General features: G+C 41.7%; 1 protein-coding gene across 1 annotated transcript in view; it reads right to left on the bottom strand.

Annotated features, from left to right (window-relative positions):
* The window catches only part of APOO (apolipoprotein O), a 62,664-nt gene extending 39,994 nt beyond the window's left edge, over positions 1-22,670 (bottom strand). Inside the window, exon 1 of the mRNA XM_081793601.1 lies at positions 22,470-22,670. Within this exon, the coding sequence (XP_081649727.1) occupies positions 22,470-22,478 (9 nt within the window). The 5' untranslated portion in view covers positions 22,479-22,670. The remainder of the gene's footprint in view (positions 1-22,469) is intronic.
* Between the last annotated feature and the right edge of the window lie 46 nt (positions 22,671-22,716).

The raw sequence follows: 22,716 nt of genomic DNA, 5'->3' as shown, positions 1-22,716 counted from the left end.
CTAACTAGATGCAATAGCTTCACTGCTTTAGATCCAACCTATCCTGTTAGATGGGGGTCTCAAAGTAAGGACTGCAATGTGTTGGCTTGTCTGAGGTTCTGAATACAGCTGTAAGAGACCCTCAGTCTTAGAGAAAACTAAAATTTGACTCAGATAAGGGTGAGCTAGTGACCCCTAGCTTTGCAAACCTCAGGGGGGTTTGGAGTTCCCTGGCTCGTGCGGCTAAACCTTCTTTCTGATTCTATTCCCCAGCAAGATATCTTTTTAAATTTTATTTATTTATTTATTTATTTATTTTAAAAGTTTATTTATTTATTTTGAGAGAGGGAGAGCACATGAGGTAGGGGAAGGGAGAGGGGGTAGGGAGAGAATCCCAAGCAGGCTCCGCACTGTCAGCACAAAGCCCCGATGGAGGACTCAAACCCACAAACTGCCGACTGTCAAGAGTCGGACACTGAGCCACCCAGGTGCCCCTCCCCAGCAAGAGACCTTAAACTCTCCCTCATTAAGGTATATTCTCCAACTTAGACATTTGCATTGTCTTTCAACATTTGGTTTTCCATAGCCCAGAGAGGGTTACTCATCAATGTAAACTGACCACTAGGATTGGCAGTTGGTTGGATGGGGCCCTAACAAAGAAGTGTTGTAAATGGGGTAGGGCCACCATTGCCTTACAGCCTTTCTGCTTCTTACTCTTTCCACTGAAGGTCATCAAAAACAGAGGAGAGCAAAACAAATCTGGTTGCGGAAGCAGGGGTACGTGAGCTCTAACGATTAGAGGAGCTCAACGACGATCTTATTTCAAAAACAAGTATTTATTGCATACCTACTCCATGTAGGCACAGTGCTAAATATGCCACAACACTTAAGCAGTCACGGTCCTTGCCTTACAGAGTTTCCGGGAAGGTAATGAGTTTACTCAAAAAGACTAGGGTCACAATTTTAAAAATAAATTACAAAACAAAAACAAAACCCCTCAGGCCTAAGATTGAGTTTATCCTTCAGCTACAGCAGCAAAGGAGATTCTTGGACACAGTCAACCAAAATATGAAACTGGTGAGGTCATAAACACTCAGCTCATAATGGGTGCCCAAAAAGCTAAACTGTCCTTGTTTTGCAAATAAAAGTGGACTACCCTGGACTCTGTAGCTCCAGAACCACTTTCTGATTGCGTCCCAGTAAAACTGCCTTAAATTATTTTTTAACATTTTTAAATTTATTATTTTTGAGAAACAGAGAGAGACAGAGTGTGAGCGGGGAAGGGCAGAGAGAGAGGGAGACACAGAACCTGAAGTAGGCTCCAGGCTCTGAGCTGTCAGCACAGAGCCTGACGCGGGACTTGAACCCACAAACTGTGAGATCATGACCTGAGCCGAAGTCAGACACTTAACCGACCGAGCCACCCAGACGCCCCTAAAACTGCTTTAAAGACAAATAAAAACCTCAAGCTAAATAAGCCACTTTGAGAATTACTCAAGCGTGCTCATGAATGGTAGGGCTCACACCCTGACAACTTACTTTCTTTTTAAACTTTATGGAGAATCCAGTATATAGTCTCTCCCATTTTTGAGAAGGGTGATCTTCCCTTCTTCCCAAATTACAGATCTATTATTTTATTAGGCTCTTCATTTAAAATATATACCAGTTTCCTTTTTTGATAAAATGTAAGCCTCACTTTGCAGGCCTGTGTACACAAGAGACTTCAGAATCACTTGGGGAGTCTTTTTTTAGGAGTATAGATTCCAACACATTCCCTCCCTGCCCTGCCCCCCACCCAGTGTCTGATTCAGTAAACCTCTGGGGGGCTGAAGAATCTATTCCCACAATCAGCCAAGTTTAGGAAATCAGTATTTCACAAGCAGATGTTTGGGGAACAGTTATTAAACTTAAGTTTGTATAAACACTCAAATATACTTACCTTTAAAAACATTTGAAAGAATTAAATGAAAACTGTCCTAAACATAAAAAGAAACAGTGACTGGCCACCTACTGGAGAAGTTATGGAATTTCTTTACATTGAAGAAAATGTTTCCCATCTTAAACACCACACAACCAATACCCTCCACCCCTAATTCTCATTCTACCACCCATCCTTCTCTTTCTTCATTGACAAATTTACTTTAAAAACAGTCTATGGTTAGGAGGCAAAATAGTGGATACCACTGGGGTGCCTGGCTGGCCCAGTCAGAAGGGCATGCGACTCGATCTCAGGGTCATGAGTTCGAGCCCCATGTTGGATATAGAGACTACTTAAATAAATATTTTCAAAAAAAGAACAGTGGATACCCATAGCAAGATGGGGAGTGACCAGAAGGGCCATGAGGGCTTCTAGAGTACTAGGTATGCTAGTATGGTCAATTTGTAGAAATTCACTTGTGATCTGTGCACTTTTCTGTATGTAAGATTTCAATACAAAGTTAGAAAAATAGACTCTTACTTGCTTCCTCTACTCCATTCCCTCCTCCCTTTACTACGCAACGTACCTGAAAGTGTCCTTCCCAAGCCCACCAGTGGCCTCCCAGTTACGAAACTCCAATGGACATCTGGCATCCTGGATGCACCCCGAAACTGGTGACCCCTCCATCATCTTCATACTGTCTTCCTTCAGTTGCCAGGATTCTAATGTAGCTCCATTGTACATGCTTTGTAGGGCACTCCTTCCCTCTCCTTTTGGACCTTCTCTTCCTCTGCCCATTTCAAGGTTGGTCAGTCAGAGTAAAACCTTAACCCTCTCTCCTTCTCGCTCTAGAGCAATTTCATTTAAATCTAAGTATTTAACTTCCACCCTACAGCTACTGATGCCCAAATCTGTATTCCCAATCCCAGCCCCTCACTAAGCCTCAGGCATGTGTGGGACTCCCCAAGAACATCTTCAGCAAGTGTTTCATTGCTACCTCATAATGAACTTCCTTTCTCCAAAACCCTGTTTTTCTCCGAGTTTCCCCACCTCATTTAATGGTCCTACAAGCCACACGAAGGATAACATCAAAGCAACTCTTTAATGAAACAATGAAAACAGACTTCAAAGACGGTAAGATGTGGTTGCTGCCTCCACAATCTAAAACAGTGGACAAATAATTATACCACTTGTGATGAGCATACTAACCGACAAAGGACAGGAGGAACACAGAGAAAAGAATAATGTACCACAACTGGAAATTCTGGAAAACCACTGCAGAGAGAAGGCAGCCTAAATAATCAGAAAGTTTACACATTTCTTTCCTTCAGCAGCCACCCAACAGACTTAAGACTTACTGTGATTAGGACCAGCCTCTAAAAAGTAGTAACAAAAGAAATCAAAAGTTTGGAACGTGCGGATGATTTGACACACCACTATCTTTCCAGCTATACACATGAGTAGATATGATCTCTAAACAGAGCAAATACAGAACCATAAACCATGGCTGCTGCTTTAATAATATAAAAAATGTTCTATATCAAGAAGTTCCCTTTTAATATCAAAGTCAGATGTGGTTTTGATAACATACTCAAAATAATTTGGCATCAAAAACTGCATAAATAGGGGTGACTGGAGTTCAGTCAGGTAAGCATCTGACTCTGGGTTTCGGCTCAGGTCATGATCTCACGGTTTGGGAGTTGGAGCCCCATGTCGGGCTCTGCGCTGGTGGCACAGAGCCTGCTTGGGATTCTCTCTCCTTCCCTCTCTGCCCCTCCCCTGCTCATGCTCTTTCTCTCTCTCAAAAATAAGTAAACTCTTAAAAACTGCATAAATAAACCCAGTGTTTTAATTATTACATTTTAGCTATTATATAACTCAGGGGTCATACAACCTGTACACCAACATGTGCAGCTGCTTTCAAAGTTATTACACAAGACCATTTTTATACCAGTCACTGTGGAAAATAAGTGCACGTGGGGACATTTTTACAGTAAATGTCATTTAAAATTAGATATTCTCCTATTTATAGGAAATGAGGCATAATTATGTATTCTTCCTCCAAAAGTTACACCAGCTCTTTGATCTTCGATCAACCTTTCTGCAAGAATTTCCATCTGAAAATATTTTTCATTAAAAACAAAATGCTTTTAATCTGATTCTTTTCAGTTGTTTCAGAGATAAAAATCTGAAGTGGATTTTTTAAAAAAGGCCTATGAAAACTAACAATACTTTTGAGGAAATTCTTGTTTCAAAAAAAAAAAAAAGAACATAAAATGAAAAATAAACTATGTGAAAGAATTTAGGGTAAAACAAAATGATGAAAACAATCAACAATTTTGCCCAAATCAGGCTACATTGCTGCCCTTAGTAATGTGTTGTAAACTGAATTACAAATAAAGAGAAATTAAATGAGTCTTTATTCGTGAAATAAAAAAAAAATGCCTTCTTGCCGTAATGAGCATTCTATAGTACCTGCTTTTATATAGCAATCCTTTCTCATCTGAAAGGCCACACACAAACTGATAATAGAGGCTTTCTTTCTCTGAGAAGGGGCTAGAAGAATACAGACAATGGGATCCTGAAATTTATCTTTACTGTTTTGACTTGAAAAAGAACAGTTGGGGCGCCTGGATGGCTCAGTCCAGTTTAGTGTCTGACTCTCGATTTCAGCTCAGGTCATGATCTCACGGGTTTGTGGTATCGATCCCTGTTTGCGCTCTGCACTGACAGCACGGAGCCTGCTTGGGATTCTCACTATTCCTCTCTTTCTGCCCTCCTCTGCTCATGCTCTCTCTCTCTCTCTCAAAAATAAATAAATAAACTTTAGAAAACTGCATAAATAAACCTGATGTTTTAATTATTACATTTTTAGCTATTATAAATTAGTGGTCATATAACCTATCCATTAAAATGTGCAACTGCTTCCAAAGTTATTACACAAGACCATTTTTATACCTGTCACCGTGGAAAATAAATGCATGTGGGGACATTTCCCATGCTGTCTCTCAAAATAAATAAACATCTTATTTAAAAAAAAATTTTAAGTTTATTTTGAGAAACAGAGTGCGCACACACAGGGTAGGCACAGAGAGAGAGAGAGAGAGAGAGAGAGACAGAGAGAGACAGAGAGAGACAGAGACAGAGAGAGACTTCCAAGCAGGCTCCTCACTGACACAGTGCAGAGCCAGATGTGGTGCTCGAACTCACGAACAGTGAGATCATGAACTGAGCCAAAATCAAGCGTCAGATGCTTAAACAACTGAGGCACCCAGGCACTCCTAAATAAACATTTAAAAAAATAAATAAAAGGAACAGTTATTCAGTATTAACTTATACACTATTTTTAAAAAATAGGTATTTTCTCACCCCCTATCCCTTAGGATGGCCACTATCAAAAAACAAGAAAGCAGCAAATGTTGGCAAGGACATAGAGTCAATGGATCCCTTGTGCCCTCTGGGCGTGACTGTAAAATGGTACAACCACTCAGGAAAACAGTGTGGAGGTTCCTCACAAAAATTAAAAATAGAGTTACCATATGATCCAGCATTCCATGTCTGGATATTTAACCCAAAAAAGTGAAAGCAGGGTCTCGAGGGTATACTTGCACACTCGGCGTTCACAGCAGCATTATTCACAATAGCCAAAAAGTAGAAGCAACCCAACTGTCAAGGACATTATGCTAGATAAAATAAACCTGTCACCAAAGACAAATATTGTATGATTTCATTTATACGAGGTATCTAGAGTAGTCAAATTCACAGAAACAAAAAGTAAAATGGTGGTTACCAGGGGCTCGGGGAAGAGGAAATGGGGAATGGTTTAATGGATATAGACTTCCAGTTTCCCAAGATAAAAAAGTTCCGGAGATTATTATGTATCCATGTGAATATATTTAGCACTGCTGAACTGTACAGTTAAAAATGGTTAGGATGGTAGGGTTTTTGTTATGTGTGGGGTTTCTTTTTTACCACAATACCAAAAAATGAAAATAAAAAAACTGGTTAAGATGGTAAAAAATAAATAAATAAATAAATAAATAAATCAGGAGCGCCTGGGTGGCTCAGTTTGGTTAAGGGTCCAACTTTGGCTCAGGTCATGACGTCACAGTTTGTAAGTTCGAGCCCTGCGTCAGGCTCTGTGCTGACAGTTCAGAGCCTGGAGCCTGCTTCAGATTCTGTGCCTCCCTCTCTCACTACCCCTCCCCCACTCTCACTCTCTCTCTCTCTTTCAAAAACAAATACAGATTAAAAATTTTTTTTTTAATTACAGAAAGTCAACGCAGCCAGAAAGAAAAATAAACAGTATGCCTCCTCAAAAATGTTTTCTCTTCAAAGTAGTAACTCTGACAGGTCAAATAGTGAGTGAGAATTTAGTGCAACTATTTATATAAGAAATTAATAAAGGGAATTTACTTTTGATATATGATCATACGGCTTACACTTCTAAATGCTTTCAGATCAAATTGTGAGCCTGAAGGAAAAGCAGCCTCTGTATATTTGAAATAAAAGCGAGAGAAGGAGATTAGAAAATGGCACTGTTTAAAGGGGAAGAGGGATTTGTCAGTGTTTTGAAAATGTGAAACTGAGGGAATGTGTAAGTATGCCCAGAAACAGATCTGAAAAGATGTGAACAGTGGTTAGCTGTACAAGTGGTGGGATTAAGGGTGATTCTTCAGTATTTTCTGTATTTCCTATCGTTTACACAACATACATTGATTTATTTGGTATTATGCAAAGAACAAAAGTGGCTGTTCCTGAGTATATTCTAAAGAATTTGCCACAAAGGATGAAGGTAACTCCAAATGAAGAGGGACAAAAATATTTTGATCCGTGAAGACATTTTTTTTAATAAATCTATCGATCAGTGATGCCACGTTTTGGAAGAAATATATTGACAGGAGAAATGAATCTGTCCTTCCAAAACGGCCACGTGGATGGGCATTTATTTGCATGTATAAGTTTGGGAGCGTTTACACTTTCCCAACAACAGAAACCGCAATCATTTCAGTCTGTTTCATAGTAAACGGGTTAGGAAGCTAGTATTTTAAGAGTTCAGACTTGAACCTACAAAGAGAAAAACAGTTTTCCAACCATGACAAACACAGAACTATTTTATGAGAAACTCATTTCTGTAATTCTGTAGTAGAGTAACTGGTATCTCCCAGTTCTTCCTCATCCACTATAAACAAACTGTGATCCAAGGAGATAAGGCTGTCTTCTTCAAGATTAACATTATCTTTGCCTAACATAAAACCAACTTCTATTTTATCTTTGGAGGGTAGAGTTCACCACAAAATTAGGTCAGCAAAGCAACTATGTTTCATTGGCAACTGTTTCATATTCTACTCTTTAAAAATAGTTACCGGTTTTTGTTAAATTCATGCAAAAATAATAAACTTGTCTGATAAATAGGAAGGAAACCTCAAGGCCAATGAGTGAGATCACTGTTCCTTCAGGCAGGTTTTGAGTCTTAGAACACACATGACATGTAATCTACCACGTTTCAAATTTATCTTGAACTTCCTCATTCAGACAGAAATTTACCACTGCTTACCTAAACCCCCATAGATATTTTCTCTCTCTCTCTCTCTCTCTCTCTCTCTCTCTCTCTCTCTCGGAAGGCACCCCAAGATGAATCTTTTCAATCCCAAGTTAAAGGGATACAGGTAAGAAAAAAATCAGAGGGAACAATTTATTTCAAGAATTGTCTTTCAAACGCTTCTGTTTTAAAGTAACTAAAAAAAAAAATCTACACTTTCTAAGAGGAAGGGCTATTCTGTCAAAGCAAAGTCTATCTAAACCCAGGTTTCATTTCCTCAGAAACCACTGTGCGCACGGGGGACACCGGAACCCACTGACGACAACTGCCTTCAAGCTCATCTCATTTATTCACGGCATTTTCGTCCTTAAGGGAAAAACTGCAAAACTGTTTTATGGGGAAAAAAAAAAGCTGCTGTGTTAGGCTCTATTCAGCTGATGATAATCCGGATTCATAATGAAAATCTCTGCAAAAACACGGAACAAAAACAAGAAAAGTCAATATTTGGACTATACACAGCAACTTCTAACAGTGCTCCCCAACGAGGCAAGTCCACAAACAGGCTCAGGGTCAATATTTGCCAAGTGAGGTAAGTCATCAACAGAGGATTCAGGAAGCTTGTTGGAGTCCTCGTATCATTTGGTGCTTACTTACTTGCCAGTTTAACCCGTGTCATAATACGACACGTGAATCAGCACCTCTAAGGGGAGAGAAGATTCATTTCAGCAAGCACAAAGAAAAACATTCTGTTATTTCACAAGGACTGACATCTGTGGGATGGGGGAGAAAAGAAAAAGAAACCTTTACTATTTTCATTTATCCTATTTAAAAAGACCGCTAAACGAATGAACAGACATATCTGAAAAAAGAAACCGATGGATATCCCTTCCCAACCGGAGCTATTAATACACACTTGTGAATCTATCTCTGGCTCCTCATTGTCACCCAGCCAAACAAAGACATCCTTAAGTCGGAGCCAGTGTGGGCTTTGAATAAAACACACGGAGTTACTTCAAAGAGTCAGAAAGAAGTAGGAAGACAAAGGGTGACTATTTAAAGTGCCTGTAAAACAATATTCAAAATACAACTGTATTATAATGCTATTATCATAAAAACTCAGCTTAATATTCAAAGTTAGAGTCTCTTAGCATGTCAAAAACTCTCCAACCCTCACTCTAAATTCTTGCTTCTACAACTATTTTAGTATACAACGAACACAAGTTTTAAAACCCGCTACGTTAAGAAGTTGGCACTGTTTTCTAATAGAACTGGCATGGAGCCACGCACAAATTAGGAAAAACTCAAAGTAAAAAAACAAGTAACTTCCAAATTCTAAGTCTGACTGAACTTCAGACTGAAATGTCTTTCCCCCGAAAATATCTACATAAACCTTCATGTTGCATGCACGAACCATAAAATTCCACTTAAGCATTATTGGGGAAAATCAACTCTTTAATTCTTTCATTTCAAAAATCTTTTGGCACTTTCCTGTCATATTATAAATAAGTCAAGTGCCAAGTTTTGGAAACAGATACGTTTCTTTGCTATAGAGATGTCTTATGCATCTAATTACTTGCAGTAATTTTAAACGTACCATATAAACAAATGTCAAAGTTCATTTCTTAGCTTCTAAAAAGTTCCAGTGTAGCCTAGAAAAGACATAGGTCTTGAGCAGGTATACATAGAGATCCTCTAATCATAAATGTCTACAAATCTGCATAGGCCTCACAGGGTAATAAATTCATTTATCATAAATGTCTAGTCCATTATCTACTGTTCTCTGTCTCTGCTCCCCATTCTTTTAAGGTACAATTCATCTACTTCTTCCTTCTCCTCTTCCAGTGTTAGCTGCATACAGGGGGCCATTAGCATTTTAGAAGGAAGAGTGTTATAGTGTCCTGAGCAGAATTCAGTTCTAAATGAGAAGTGAATTTATCCAAGTTTCATCTACTTGTGACAGTCCTAAGTTCAGGATGCTAATCTGAAACTCTAGATCACTTCAGTAGACAGATGTGATACAGGAGGGGCTGAAAACAGCTTACGTTCATACAGCGCTTCATTTACCATTCTTGTCACATGTGATCTTATTTGAAGCCCCCAACAATCATGTGCAAAATGGAGGGGCATATTACTGTCCCTACAGTACCATGATAAGGGGACTCAGAAACTAAGAAACCTCATTCAAATTGATTAGCCAGAAACCAGAAACAACGATAAATTAGAACCTGAGCCCGTGCTTTCTGACTGCATCAAGGGCTGGGTAGTTTTTCTTCTTTGTGATCTACCATGCGACATCTTTGAAGGGTAACAAACGGGAAAGAATCCAATTAATCTTGCACATAAATATGTATTTACATGAGTAAATATGTATGCATTATATATATATACATATGTACACAGCAAATATATATGTGTGTATGTATAAATATATGTATTCACTATAATTTCTCAAGAAGACCTTTGGAGATGCTTAAATTGTAGGAGGGAATCTTTATTATCTTTCAAAATATGTGCCATTTAAAATAATATTCAAGTAAAATAAAGTTGCAGCATTTCTTTTATAATCTACAGGTGATTTTCCTTTTCCATTTAGTAGTAGTATTCTCCCCTCAGTTTTTTTTTTAAATTTATTTATTTTTGAGAGAGTGGGGAGAGGGGCAGTGAGAGAAAGAGGGAAAGAATCCCAAGCAGACTCCGCACTGTGAGTGCAAAGCCCACTGTGTGGGCTGGGGACTCAATCTCACAAAACATGAGATCCTGACCTGAGTGGAAATCAAGTCAGACGCTTAACCGAATGAACCACCCAGGTGCCCACTCCCCTCATTTTGTACTACTGATATACTATTCATGATAAGAAAACTAATTTCAGAAAATAAGATGGGCAATAGAGGCATTACATCAAGACCAAACAGTCACAAAGAGTATGTGAGGTAATAATGCCCTACAACTAAGGACACAGTCACCTCAGGCTGTTCTAAGCAGGGAGCTCTGAGGGCAGGTCACATTTTTGCCCTTCGGGAAGAAACTGCCACAGTTTTCAGGAGGCCAAATTCTCTCCCTCAAGGCGTCTGATGATTCCATCTCCAACCCTCGTCTCTCAACCAATGTCCATACCCTTGGATTCCATGTCAACTGGTCACTGCATAATAATGTCCAGACACTTCAACGAGTCCAATCTCTTCAAAATCAAATGATCACCTCCCTCCCCCAAATCCACATCAGCCTTCTTCTACATTCCCATCTCCCTGAGTAGTTCTAACAGCCACTCAATTTTCCAAGCTAAAAGCCTGGGCAGCACCCTTAGATTCTCCTTTTCCCTCCTGTGCCACATCTAATCAACAACCAAAATTTGAAATTAAAAAATACTTTTGGAAAGCCCCAAGACTGTGCACCACCATAACACTACTGCAGCAGCCTCCTACAAGAAGCCAACTAAAAGTAACAGCTCACATTTATCAAGCCCTTACTTTATGCCAAGCACTGTGCCTGGGTCTGAGTTAACTTAATCTGCACAAAAATGTGAGGCTGGTACTAGTCTTAGCCTTGTTTTTTACAGACGAGGAGACAGCTACAGAGAACTTGAGTATCTTTCTTGCCCATAGTTAACACGGGGAAACCTGTCTTAACACGATGCGGAACTTTTACTTCTGTGTCCTTGGTTTTCTGCTCTGCTGGGAAGGCCCTTCAAGTTGTGTCCCTCTGCCCAGCTCCAGAGGTCAGAACAAGCATGTACTCCTCTACAAAGTCTCCTGATGCCCCCTGCTGGTGCTCATTCCTCTAAGTTAGTAGCTGTCAAGGTTGGCTACTAACCCTACAAAGTAGGTGCCCACATCCCAGTCCTAGAGATCTTGATGGCATTGGTCTGGCTGCAGCCCAGGCAGCAGGACTTGCCCTCTAGATGATTCTAATGTGGAGCCAAAGTTGTGATCTACTGCTCTCTATCTCCCCCAACCCTTTTACATCAGAGCACTTACTACATCAGAATGGGCAGTTTCTGAGCCACTAACCTTAAGTTTCACTCACCTGGCGGGGTTGGGGTGGGGATGGAGCTTTTTCAACCAGAGGTTCCAGGACCTCACTTAAAAAGTAAATCAGCTGAGTATTGTGAAGATGGCGGCGTAGGAGGACGCGGGGCTCACAGCGCGTCCGGCCGATCACTTAGATTCCACCTACACCTGCCTAAAGAACCCAGAAAACCGCCAGAGGATTAGCAGAAGGGAGTCTCAGGAGTCAAGCGCAGACGAGAGGCCCACGGAAGAGGGTAGGAAGGGCGGCGAGGCGGTGCGCGCTCCACGGACTGGCGGGAGGGAGCCGGGGCGGAGGGGCGGCTCGCCGGCCAAGCAGAGCCCCCGAGTCTGGCTGGCAAAAGCGGAGGGGCCGGACGGACTGTGTTCCGACAGCAAGCGCGACTTAGCGTCTGGGAGGTCATAAGTGAACAGCTCTGCTCGGAAAGCGGGAAGGCTGGAGGACAAAGGCAGGGAGAGCTGCTGAGCCCCCGGACGGCAGAGCTCAGCTTGGCGGGGAACAAAGGCGCCAGCGCCATCTCCCCCGCCCATCCCCCAGCCAAAATCCCAAAGGGAACCGGTTCCTGCCAGGGAACTTGCTCGCTCCGCGCAAACACCCAACTCTGTGCTTCTGTGGAGCCAAACCTCCGGCAGCGGATCTGACTCCCTCCCGCTGCCACAGGGCTCCTCCTGAAGTGGATCACCTAAGGAGAATCGAGCTAAGCCTGCCCCTCCAGCCCCCGTGCACCTTGCCTACACACCCCAGCTAATACGCCAGATCCCCAGCAACACAAGCCTGGCAGTGTGCAAGTAGCCCAGACGGAACACGCCACCCCACAGTGAATCCCGCCCCTAGGAGAGGGGAAGAGAAGGCACACACCAGTCTGACTGTGGCCCCAACGGTGGGCTGGGGGCAGACATCGGGTCGGACTGCGGCCCCGCCCACTAACTCCAGTTATACACCACAGCACAGGGGAAGTGCACTGCAGGTCCTCACCACGCCAGGGACTCTCCAAAATGACCAAACGGAAGAATTCCCCTCAGAAGAATCTCCAGGAAATAACAACAGCTAATGAACTGATCAAAAAGGATTTAAATAATATAACAGAAAGTGAATTTAGAATAATAGTCATAAAATTAATCGCTGGGCTTGAAAACAGTATACAGGACAGCAGAGAATCTCTTGCCATAAAGATCGAGGGACTAAGGAACAGTCACGAGGAGTTGAAAAACGCTTTAAACGAAATGCAAAACAAAATGGAAACCACAATGGCTCGGCTTGAAGAGGCAGAGGAGAGAATAGGTGAACTAGAAGATAAAGTTATGGAAAAAGAGGAAGCTGAAAGAAAGAGAGATAAAAAAATCCAGGAGTATGAGGGGAAAAGTAGAGAACTAAGTGATACACTAAAAAAAAATAATATACGCATAATTGGTATCCCAGAGGAGGAAGAGAGAGGGAAAGGTGCTGAAGGGGTACTTGAACAAATTATAGCTGAGAACTTCCCTGAACTGGGGAAGGAAAAAGGCATTGAAATCCAAGAGGCACAGAGAACTCCCTTCAGACGTAACTTGAATCGATCTTCTGCACGACATATCATAGTGAAACTGGCAAAATACAAGGATAAAGAGAAAATTCTGAAAGCAGCAAGGGATAAACGTGCCCTCACATATAAAGGGAGACCTATAAGACTCGTGACTGATCTCTCCTTTGAAACTTGGCAGGCCAGAAAGGCTTGGCACGATATCTACAGTGTGCTAAACAGAAAAAATATGCAGCCGAGAATCCTTTATCCAGCAAGTCTGTCATTTAGAATAGAAGGAGAGATAAAGGTCTTCCCAAACAAACAAAAACTGAAGGAATTTGTCACCACGAAACCAGCCCTACAAGAGATCCTAAGGGGGATCCTGTGAGACAAAGTACCAGAGACATCACTACAAGCATAAAACATACAGACATCACAATGACTCTAAACCCATATCTTTCTATAATAACACTGAATGTAAATGGATTAAATGCGCCAACTAAAAGACACAGGGTATCAGAATGGATAAAAAAACAAGACCCATCTATTTGCTGTCTACAAGAGACTCATTTTAGATCTGAGGACACGTTTAGATTGAGAGTGAGGGGATGGAGAACTATTTATCATGCTACTGGAAGCCAAAAGAAAGCTGGAGTAGCCATACTTATATCAGACAAACTAGACTTTAAATTAAAGGCTGTAACAAGAGATGAAGAAGGGCATTATATAATAATCACAGGGTCTATCCATCAGGAAGAGCTAACTATTATAAATGTCTATGCGCCAAATACCGGAGCCCCCAGATATATAAAACAATTACTCATAAACATAAGCAACCTTATTGATAAGAATGTGGTCATTGCAGGGGACTTTAACACCCCACTTACAGAAATGGATAGATCATCTAGACACACAGTCAATAAAGAAACAAGGGCCCTGAATGATACATTGGATCAGATGGACTTGACAGATATATTTAGAACTCTGCATCCCAAAGCAACAGAATATACTTTCTTCTCGAGTGCACATGGAACATTCTCCAAGATAGATCATATACTGGGTCACAAAACAGCCCTTCATAAGTTTACAAGAATTGAAATTATACCATGCATACTTTCAGACCACAATGCTATGAAGCTTGAAATCAACCACAGGAAAAAGTCTGGAAAACCTCCAAAAGCATGGAGGTTAAAGAACACCCTACTAACAAATGAGTGGGTCAACCAGGCAATTAGAGAAGAAATTAAAAAATATATGGAAACAAACGAAAATGAAAATACAACAATCCAAACGCTTTGGGACGCAGCGAAGGCAGTCCTGAGAGGAAAATACATTGCAATCCAGGCCTATCTCAAGAAACAAGAAAAATCCCAAATACAAAATCTAACAGCACACCTAAAGGAAATAGAAGCAGAACAGCAAAGGCAGCCTAAACCCAGCAGAAGAAGAGAAATCATAAAGATCAGAGCAGAAATAAACAATATAGAATCTAAAAAAACTGTAGAGCAGATCAACGAAACCAAGAGTTGGTTTTTTGAAAAAATAAACAAAATTGACAAACCTCTAGCCAGGCTTCTCAAAAAGAAAAGGGAGATGACCCAAATAGATAAAATCATGAATGAAAATGGAATGATTACAACCAATCCCTCAGAGATACAAACAATTATCAGGGAATACTATGAAAAATTATATGCCAGCAAATTGGACAACCTGGAAGAAATGGACAAATTTCTAAACACCCACACTCTTCCAAAACTCAATCAGGAGGAAATAGAAAGCTTGAACAGACCCATAACCAGCGAAGAAATCGAATCGGTTATCAAAAATCTCCCAACAAATAAGAGTCCAGGACCAGATGGCTTCCCAGGGGAGTTCTACCAGACATTTAAAGCAGAGATAATACCTATCCTTCTCAAGCTATTCCAAGAAATAGAAAGGGAAGGAAAACTTCCAGACTCATTCTATGAAGCCAGTATTACTTTGATTCCTAAACCAGACAGAGACCCAGTAAAAAAAGAGAACTACAGGCCAATATCCCTGATGAATATGGATGCAAAAATTCTTAATAAGATACTAGCAAATCGAATTCAACAGCATATAAAAAGAATTATTCACCATGATCAAGTGGGATTCATTCCTGGGATGCAGGGCTGGTTCAACATTCGCAAATCGATAAACGTGATACATCACATTAACAAAAAAAAAGAGAAGAACCATATGATCCTGTCAATCGATGCAGAAAAGGCCTTTGACAAAATCCAGCACCCTTTCTTAATAAAAACCCTTGAGAAAGTCGGGATAGAAGGAACATACTTAAAGATCATAAAGGCCATTTATGAAAAGCCCACAGCTAACATCATCCTCAATGGGGAAAAACTGAGAGCTTTTTCCCTGAGATCAGGAACACGACAGGGATGCCCACTGTCACCGCTGTTGTTTAACATAGTGCTGGAAGTTCTAGCATCAGCAATCAGACAACAAAAGGAAATCAAAGGCATCAAAATTGGCAAAGATGAAGTCAAGCTTTCGCTTTTTGCAGATGACATGATATTATACATGGAAAATCCGATAGACTCCACCAAAAGTCTGCTAGAACTGATACATGAATTCAGCAAAGTTGCAGGATACAAAATCAATGTGCAGAAATCAGTTGCATTCTTATACACTAACAATGAAGCAACAGAAAGACAAATGAAGAAACTGATCCCATTCACAATTGCACCAAGAAGCATAAAATACCTAGGAATAAATCTAACCAAAGATGTAAAAGATCTGTATGCTGAAAACTATAGAAAGCTTATGCAGGTAATTGAAGAAGATATAAAGAAATGGAAAGACATTCCCTGCTCATGGATTGGAAGAATAAATATTGTCAAAATGTCAATACTACCCAAAGCTATCTACACATTCAATGCAATCCCTATCAAAATTGCACCAGCATTCTTCTCGAAACTAGAACAAGCAATCCTAAAATTCATATGGAACCACAAAAGGCCCCGAATAGCCAAAGTAATTTTGAAGAAGACCAAAGCAGGAGGCATCACAATCCCAGACTTTAGCCTCTACTACAAAGCTGTCATCATCAAGACAGCATGGTATTGGCATAAAAACAGACACATAGACTAATGGAATAGAATAGAAACCCCAGAACTAGACCCACAAACGTATGGCCAACTCATCTTTGACAAAGCAGGAAAGAACATCCAATGGAAAAAAGACAGTCTCTTTAACAAATGGTGCTGGGAGAACTGGACAGCAACATGCAGAAGGTTGAAACTAGACCACTTTCTCACACCATTCACAAAAATAAACTCAAAATGGATAAAGGACCTGAATGTGAGACAGGAAACCATCAAAACCTTAGAGGAGAAAGCAGGAAAAGACCTCTCTGACCTCAGCCGTAGCAATCTCTTACTCGGCACATCCCCAAAGGCAAGGGAATTAAAAGCAAAAGTGAATTACTGGGACCTTATGAAGATAAAAAGCTTCTGCACAGCAAAGGAAACAACCAACAAAACTAAAAGGCAACCAACGGAATGGGAAAAGATATTTGCAAATGACACATCGGACAAAGGGCTAGTATCCAAAATCTATAAAGAGCTCATCAAACTCCACACCCGAAAAACAAATAACCCAGTGAAGAAATGGGCAGAAAACATGAATAGACACTTCTCTAAAGAAGACATCCGGATGGCCAACAGGCACATGAAAAGATGTTCAACGTCGCTCCTTATCAGGGAAATACAAATCAAAACCACACTCAGATACCACCTCACGCCAGTCAGAGTGGCCAAAATGAAGAAATCAGGAGACTATAGATGCTGGAGAGGATGTGGAGAAACAGGAACCCTCTTGCACTGTTGGTGGGAATGCAAATTGGTGCAGCCGCTCTGGAAAGCAGTGTGGAGGTTCCTCAGAAAATTAAAAATAGACCTACCCTATGACCCAGCAATAGCACTGCTAGGAATTTATCCAAGGGATACAGGAGTACTGATGCATAGGGGCACCTGTACCCCAATGTTTATAGCGGCACTCTCAACAATAGCCAAATTATGGAAAGAGCCTAAATGTCCATCAACTGATGAATGGATCAAGAAATTGTGGTTTATATACACAATGGAATACTACGTGGCAATGAGAAAAAATGAAATATGGCCTTTTGTAGCAACATGGATGGAACTGGAGAGTGTGATGCTAAGTGAAATAAGCCATACAGAGAAAGACAGATACCATATGGTTTCACTCTTATGTGGATCCTGAGAAACATAACAGAAACCCATGGGGGAGGGGAAGGAAAAAAAAAAAAAAAAAAGAGGTTAGAGTGGGAGAGAGCCAAAGCATAAGAGACTGTTAAAAACTGAGAACAAACTGAGGGTTGATGGGGGGTGGGAGGGAGGGCAGGGTGGGTGATGGGTATTGAGGAGGGCACCTTTTGGGATGAGCACTGGGTGTTGTATGGAAACCAATTTGACAGTAAATTTCATATATTAAAAAATAAAAAAAACTAAAAAAAAAAAAAAAAAAAAAAAAAAAAAGTAAATCAGACCCTTGGTGCGCCTGGGTGGCTCAGTCAGTTAAGTGTCCGACTTCGGCTCAGGTCATGATCTCCCAGTTCTTGTGTTCAAGCGCTGCATCAGGGTCTGTGCTGACAGCTCAGAGCCTGGAGCCTGCTTCTGATTCTGTGTCTCCCCTTTTCTCTGCCCCTCTCCCGCTCGCACGCTCTCTCTCAAAAATAAATAAACATTAAAAAAATTTTTTTAAAAAAGGTAAATCAGACCCATGGACGCAGGGCCCTGGAAAATGTCTCTCAAATAATTCTTGTGTGCAGCCAAATCTGCAAATTGTCTCCTAGGTAAGAACTGGGAGTTTTCATTTGTACCCACCAGGGTGTAGCACGGTGCTCACCATAGCTGGACTATGATAAACATTTGGGTAATGAATGAAATCTAGTAACACGAATCTGGGGATGGGGTGTATATATTCAATTCCAGCAGCAGCACCCAGAAAAAGTACTTCCTCGAATAGAATGAAAATACGCACTGGGCAGCTTTTCAAACGTGTTTTTTAATCCACCAGTGCCCCCTACTGACCTGAAGATGGATAACTAAATCAAAACAATGGTTACAGTTCAAATATTTTAATTGTATGTGTGCACAACTAGTCTCTCACAAACGCACACACACACACACACACACACACACACACAGTACTTTTTCCACCAACATCTATACTATCAATCCCTATTCCCTTCAGTCCTGGCTGACCCAAGCTGATAACTCTCAAACCCAGATCAATCCTACCAGTTGCTAGTCTCCACTTCCCAGGAAGCAATCATGATAGAGCTCACAAAAGCAGCTCTCAGCAGAGCAATCAAAGCCTCTTACCGATCTTTTTTGTTCCTTGGTCACTGCCTCTTCCAAATCCCACCACATTCATAAAACCACTCACCTTTGGAAAACACAAGAAACCATTCATCTACCAACCTGCCTCACTTTATGCTATTCAAAGTATGATGGGGGAGCAGCAGCATCTATACCATCCAGAAGTGTGTTAAAAAAGGGAGACTCTGAGGCCCCACCCCAGATCTACCGAATCAGAGTTGCACATACATTAAATTTTAAGAGGCACTGGTTCTCACCTTCCTCAACTACTAAACCTGACATCGCCATTTTATGACAACTATTTTTCTAAGTGACTGCTTTGCTATCTTGAAATAAAATTCATCACCCACTACATGCATAAGTCGAAAAAAAGAGAGGCCAGTATCCTGATTTGATGGTAACATAATGGAGAACAAAAGGAAAAGATTTATAATAGGAATTATATTTCAGTATATAAATGCTCAACACAACTAAATTAAACATGTGCAGCACAATCCGAGTTCCCAAAATGTATCCCAATTGGGTGGTCCTGTCCAGCTGAGAACCACTGGTCCACCATCACTCCCACCCTTTTCCTTCTACCTCACAGGAGGAAGGCAACATCTTTCCTCCTTTTTGAAGCTGAGGAATTCTCTCTTAGAAAAGCCTCCTCCCTGGGGCGCCTGGGTGGCTCAGTCAGTTAAGCGGTTAAGCGTCCAACCGGCTCAGGTCATGATCTTGCAGTTCGTGAATTCAAGCCCCCGTGTCAGGCTCTGTGCTGACAGCTCAGAGTCTGGAGCCCACTTCAGATTCTGTGTCTCCCTCTCTCTGTCCTTCCCCCGCTCATGTTCTCTCTCTCTCTCTTTCAAAAATAAATAAACATTAAAAAAAATTTTTTAGTTTATATATATAGAAAAAAAAGAAAGGCTCCTCCCTACATTCCTCCCTAAGGCCATAAACACTGTCAAATCTTGAATAGTGGAACAACCACAAAAACAACTCTATAATCTTGACCTAACAGGCCTCTCCAGTTACCTACCATATTCCTCTCTCCTTCCCTTAAAGGAGAAAATCAAACTTATCAACCCCACCAACAATGTGTCCATTTACTCATGTCTCAGTAACCAGCCCACGTTAATATAGCTTTCACTTTTATCAGTAAACCCACATGTATAAAGGTCATGGAAGCTTTCCAAATTGCCCAAATTAATGAGCACTTCTCCAAATTCATCGAACTTATCTCTCTGTAATGGACATTGTTGACTGCACATCTGAATTCCATTCCCCGCTGTGTTCATAAATTCATTTTTCTCCCCGGTGATTGAGATAAATTGACCCCATCCCCAGTTGATTTTGTTAGTCTCGGCCAATCAGAGCATGGCATTGCCCTGGCAATGGTTATCAGCTGAGGGGCAGACATGTGACTGAAGTTGGTCCAATCAGACTGAAGGAAGAGGGTGACCCAAGCGTGGGAGTTCTGTCCTCTCCCTTGCTCTAGTGAATGAGAAAACGTGTTACTACTGCCTGTTACGCTGCAACCATAAGGGAAATCAATCTTACTATGAAAAGCCAAGAAAAGGACCAGGTCCTTGATGACATTGTTGACCCACTGGAGTCCACCCATCCTCTAGACTTTGTGAGAGAATTCTCCTTACTATTTAACCAAGTGGGTTTTCCCAGCTGAAACCATCCTAACATAGCCTGTCCATGAAACTTTTTTCCCTTGATTTTCTAAACGTCACCCTTTTGTACACCTACTTACCAGATTTCTAGCCTCCCCTCTTCCTCTGCCTATTCCTTACACTTAGGTGTCTGCCAAGGTTTGTTGTGATCTTTTCTACTCAAACTACGTGTTTGACTAATTTAACCTGAGATATACTAGTACTTCCTACTTGGCTTTCAAACCTAAATGTAAATGTCTCTTCTGTGAAGCTTCCCCTGAAGTCCCCAGGGGTTCTATGCCCTTTTGTTGTGCCATACATCTCCTTGGCAGTCTGGTGAGCCCTATGGACCACTACTCAAAATAATGCTTCTAACTGTATAAAATGCCAACTATACTTCAATAGTTAGAAAAACATTTTTAAAACTCAAAATCAGATATAGGAATATAGGCTTATTAGCTCATTAAATAAAAAGACTTAACAGTGAGTCTTATAACTACTGTAATATTGAAGTCGTGATGATCACAAATGATTGATACCTTGAGATCTGCAATAACTGTGCTACGAAAATGTCTATGATATGTATTGGTCCTGTGACTTCCACTGATGATGAGTATTGCTAATACTAGTGTGCTTTATTGCTGTACTAGCTTATTAAATTAATCGCTCCCAATGAACCACATCTCCTCATAGCCAGACTCTTGAGTAATGTTTCCATATGGACTCTGGGCTTGGCCACGTGACTTGTTTTGACATCAGCACATGTGATGCAAGCAGGTAAGTGTTTGCACAATCAGACTTGCCCTCTTAGGACCTAGTGACCATGTGAGGAAGCCCAAGGTAGGCACAATGGAGGCACCAAGCCCTCACACATGACAATAAGGCCACCTTACAGTCTAGCCACCAGCCGAATTCAGCCAATGGGGGATGCCAGCAGAACCGCCCAGGCAGACCCACTGACCGTGAGACATAACAAATCATTATACTTTTAAGGCACTGGTTTGCATTGGCTTGTTACCTAACAAAAGCTAACTGATACAGTTACATACACTTGTAACTGAAGGAAATGCTACATTTCAGTTGGCAATTGGTGAAAATGAAGTTTTTTCACATCAGCGTTTAGGGACTTCCCTGAATTCTATCTACAGACCCTCGGAGAGGCTGAAGACCACAGGTTAAGAACACTTGGTGCAGAGGGGAACCCCCGAGGCAGAGGAGATCCTGCTCTCCTTTCTACTACCACAGTAGATTGGTGATACCCATATAAACGGATCACAGCACATCTTTTGTTGTTGCAACACTAAAACTGAGCTGAACTCCTTGCACACAATAGGTGTTCAACACAAATTTATCAAATGAATGTAAACTGCTTATGGGATCTGTCCCGTAACTAAACTGTGAGCTGCCTGAAAACAAACTAAAAGCAAACACTTAGATGGCACTTCTATATGCCAAAGGCTCTTCCAAGTGCTTTAAACATACTTATTTACTCCTTATAACAACCCTATGAAGTATATGCTATTCCCCCAACTTTACGGACAGGAAAACAGGCACAGAAAGGTTAAGGGATGTGCCCAAGGTCACCCAGCTGGAAAGTGGCAATGCCAAGACTGGAAGGCTGAATCCATGTTCTGATTTTATAGCGTGTCCTAATGTGCCCTAAGCACATTGCAGAAGCACAATAAAACTTCTAAATGAGTAGTACAATTTTGAGATTTCATTAGCACTATTTTACAGGTGCTGTGCTTCTTGAAGACTCAATGTTGTACACTAACTTCTGGGAGCTTATGATTTGTTTTTCACGATAGAAAACATCATTTATTTTTTTTTTTAAATAGAATGATGGCTTCAAGTTTAAAATGCAGATTTTTGAAACAAAGTCTTCACTCTGAAAGGCGATCTCTTTCAAAGGAAATGAACTTGTAAAATGTAAAACAATGGGGTCGACTTGTCTGTACCAAATAATGTTCACTTGAGAGGGGAACAAAGTTGCAGCTTACCACCCTTCCAGCCATTCGCACATTGCCATACCAGCTTCCCCAAATCCTGCAGCAGCTTCTCCGAAGGTGACCCTCCCCCATTCACACGTCAGGTTCTGAAACCTGATCCTGCCAGGCAACCAAAGCCGAACTCTGCAGTGCCCTGAGCTGGCCTCTCCTTACACACGAACCCGAGGGCACCATCGGGGGTGTGTGTGATTATTTTGGGGGGGACTTTAACTTTTCGAAGTGTTTTATTCCCGAGAGCAAGACCCACAGGGCCCACCCACCCATCCCGGGATCTCACGCCTCCGCCCAGCAACCTTTCGCTCCTAGGTGACCGGTGAAAAGAACCGCTGGGTCGGGACGCAGCTGGCCCAGAGGCGAGAAAAGCCTCAGGGTGAGCCGGGCCTGGCCCCCGGAGAGGCCCACGAGAGCGCGGGCAGGGCTCCACAAGGCCGGGAGGGGGCGGTGACAGTTGTGACCCGGCTCCACGCTCTCACCTTGAACATGTTGCTGGCAGAGGTGGCTCCCGCGGGGTCACCCCGGCCTCGGCCCCGCCCACTACAGAGAGGTCGCTACGGCGGCCGGGTAGGGCCCTGATTCCTCTGACCGCAAGCGGGCCGCGGTTCGGGTGACTGCCGTACAGCCAATTCGATCCCGCGAAGGCTTAGTTCAGAAGCCTGGTCTGGTAGCGGCGTCGCCGAGCTGCAGCGCGTCGCTCCTCAGACTGCCTGGGAACGCAAGCCC

Source organism: Panthera onca, chromosome X, assembly GCF_046562875.1.
Source record: "Panthera onca isolate mPanOnc1 chromosome X, mPanOnc1 haplotype 2, whole genome shotgun sequence".
In the NCBI taxonomy this organism is placed as follows: domain Eukaryota; kingdom Metazoa; phylum Chordata; class Mammalia; order Carnivora; family Felidae; genus Panthera; species Panthera onca.
This window is presented reverse-complemented; position numbering and strand designations above follow the sequence as displayed.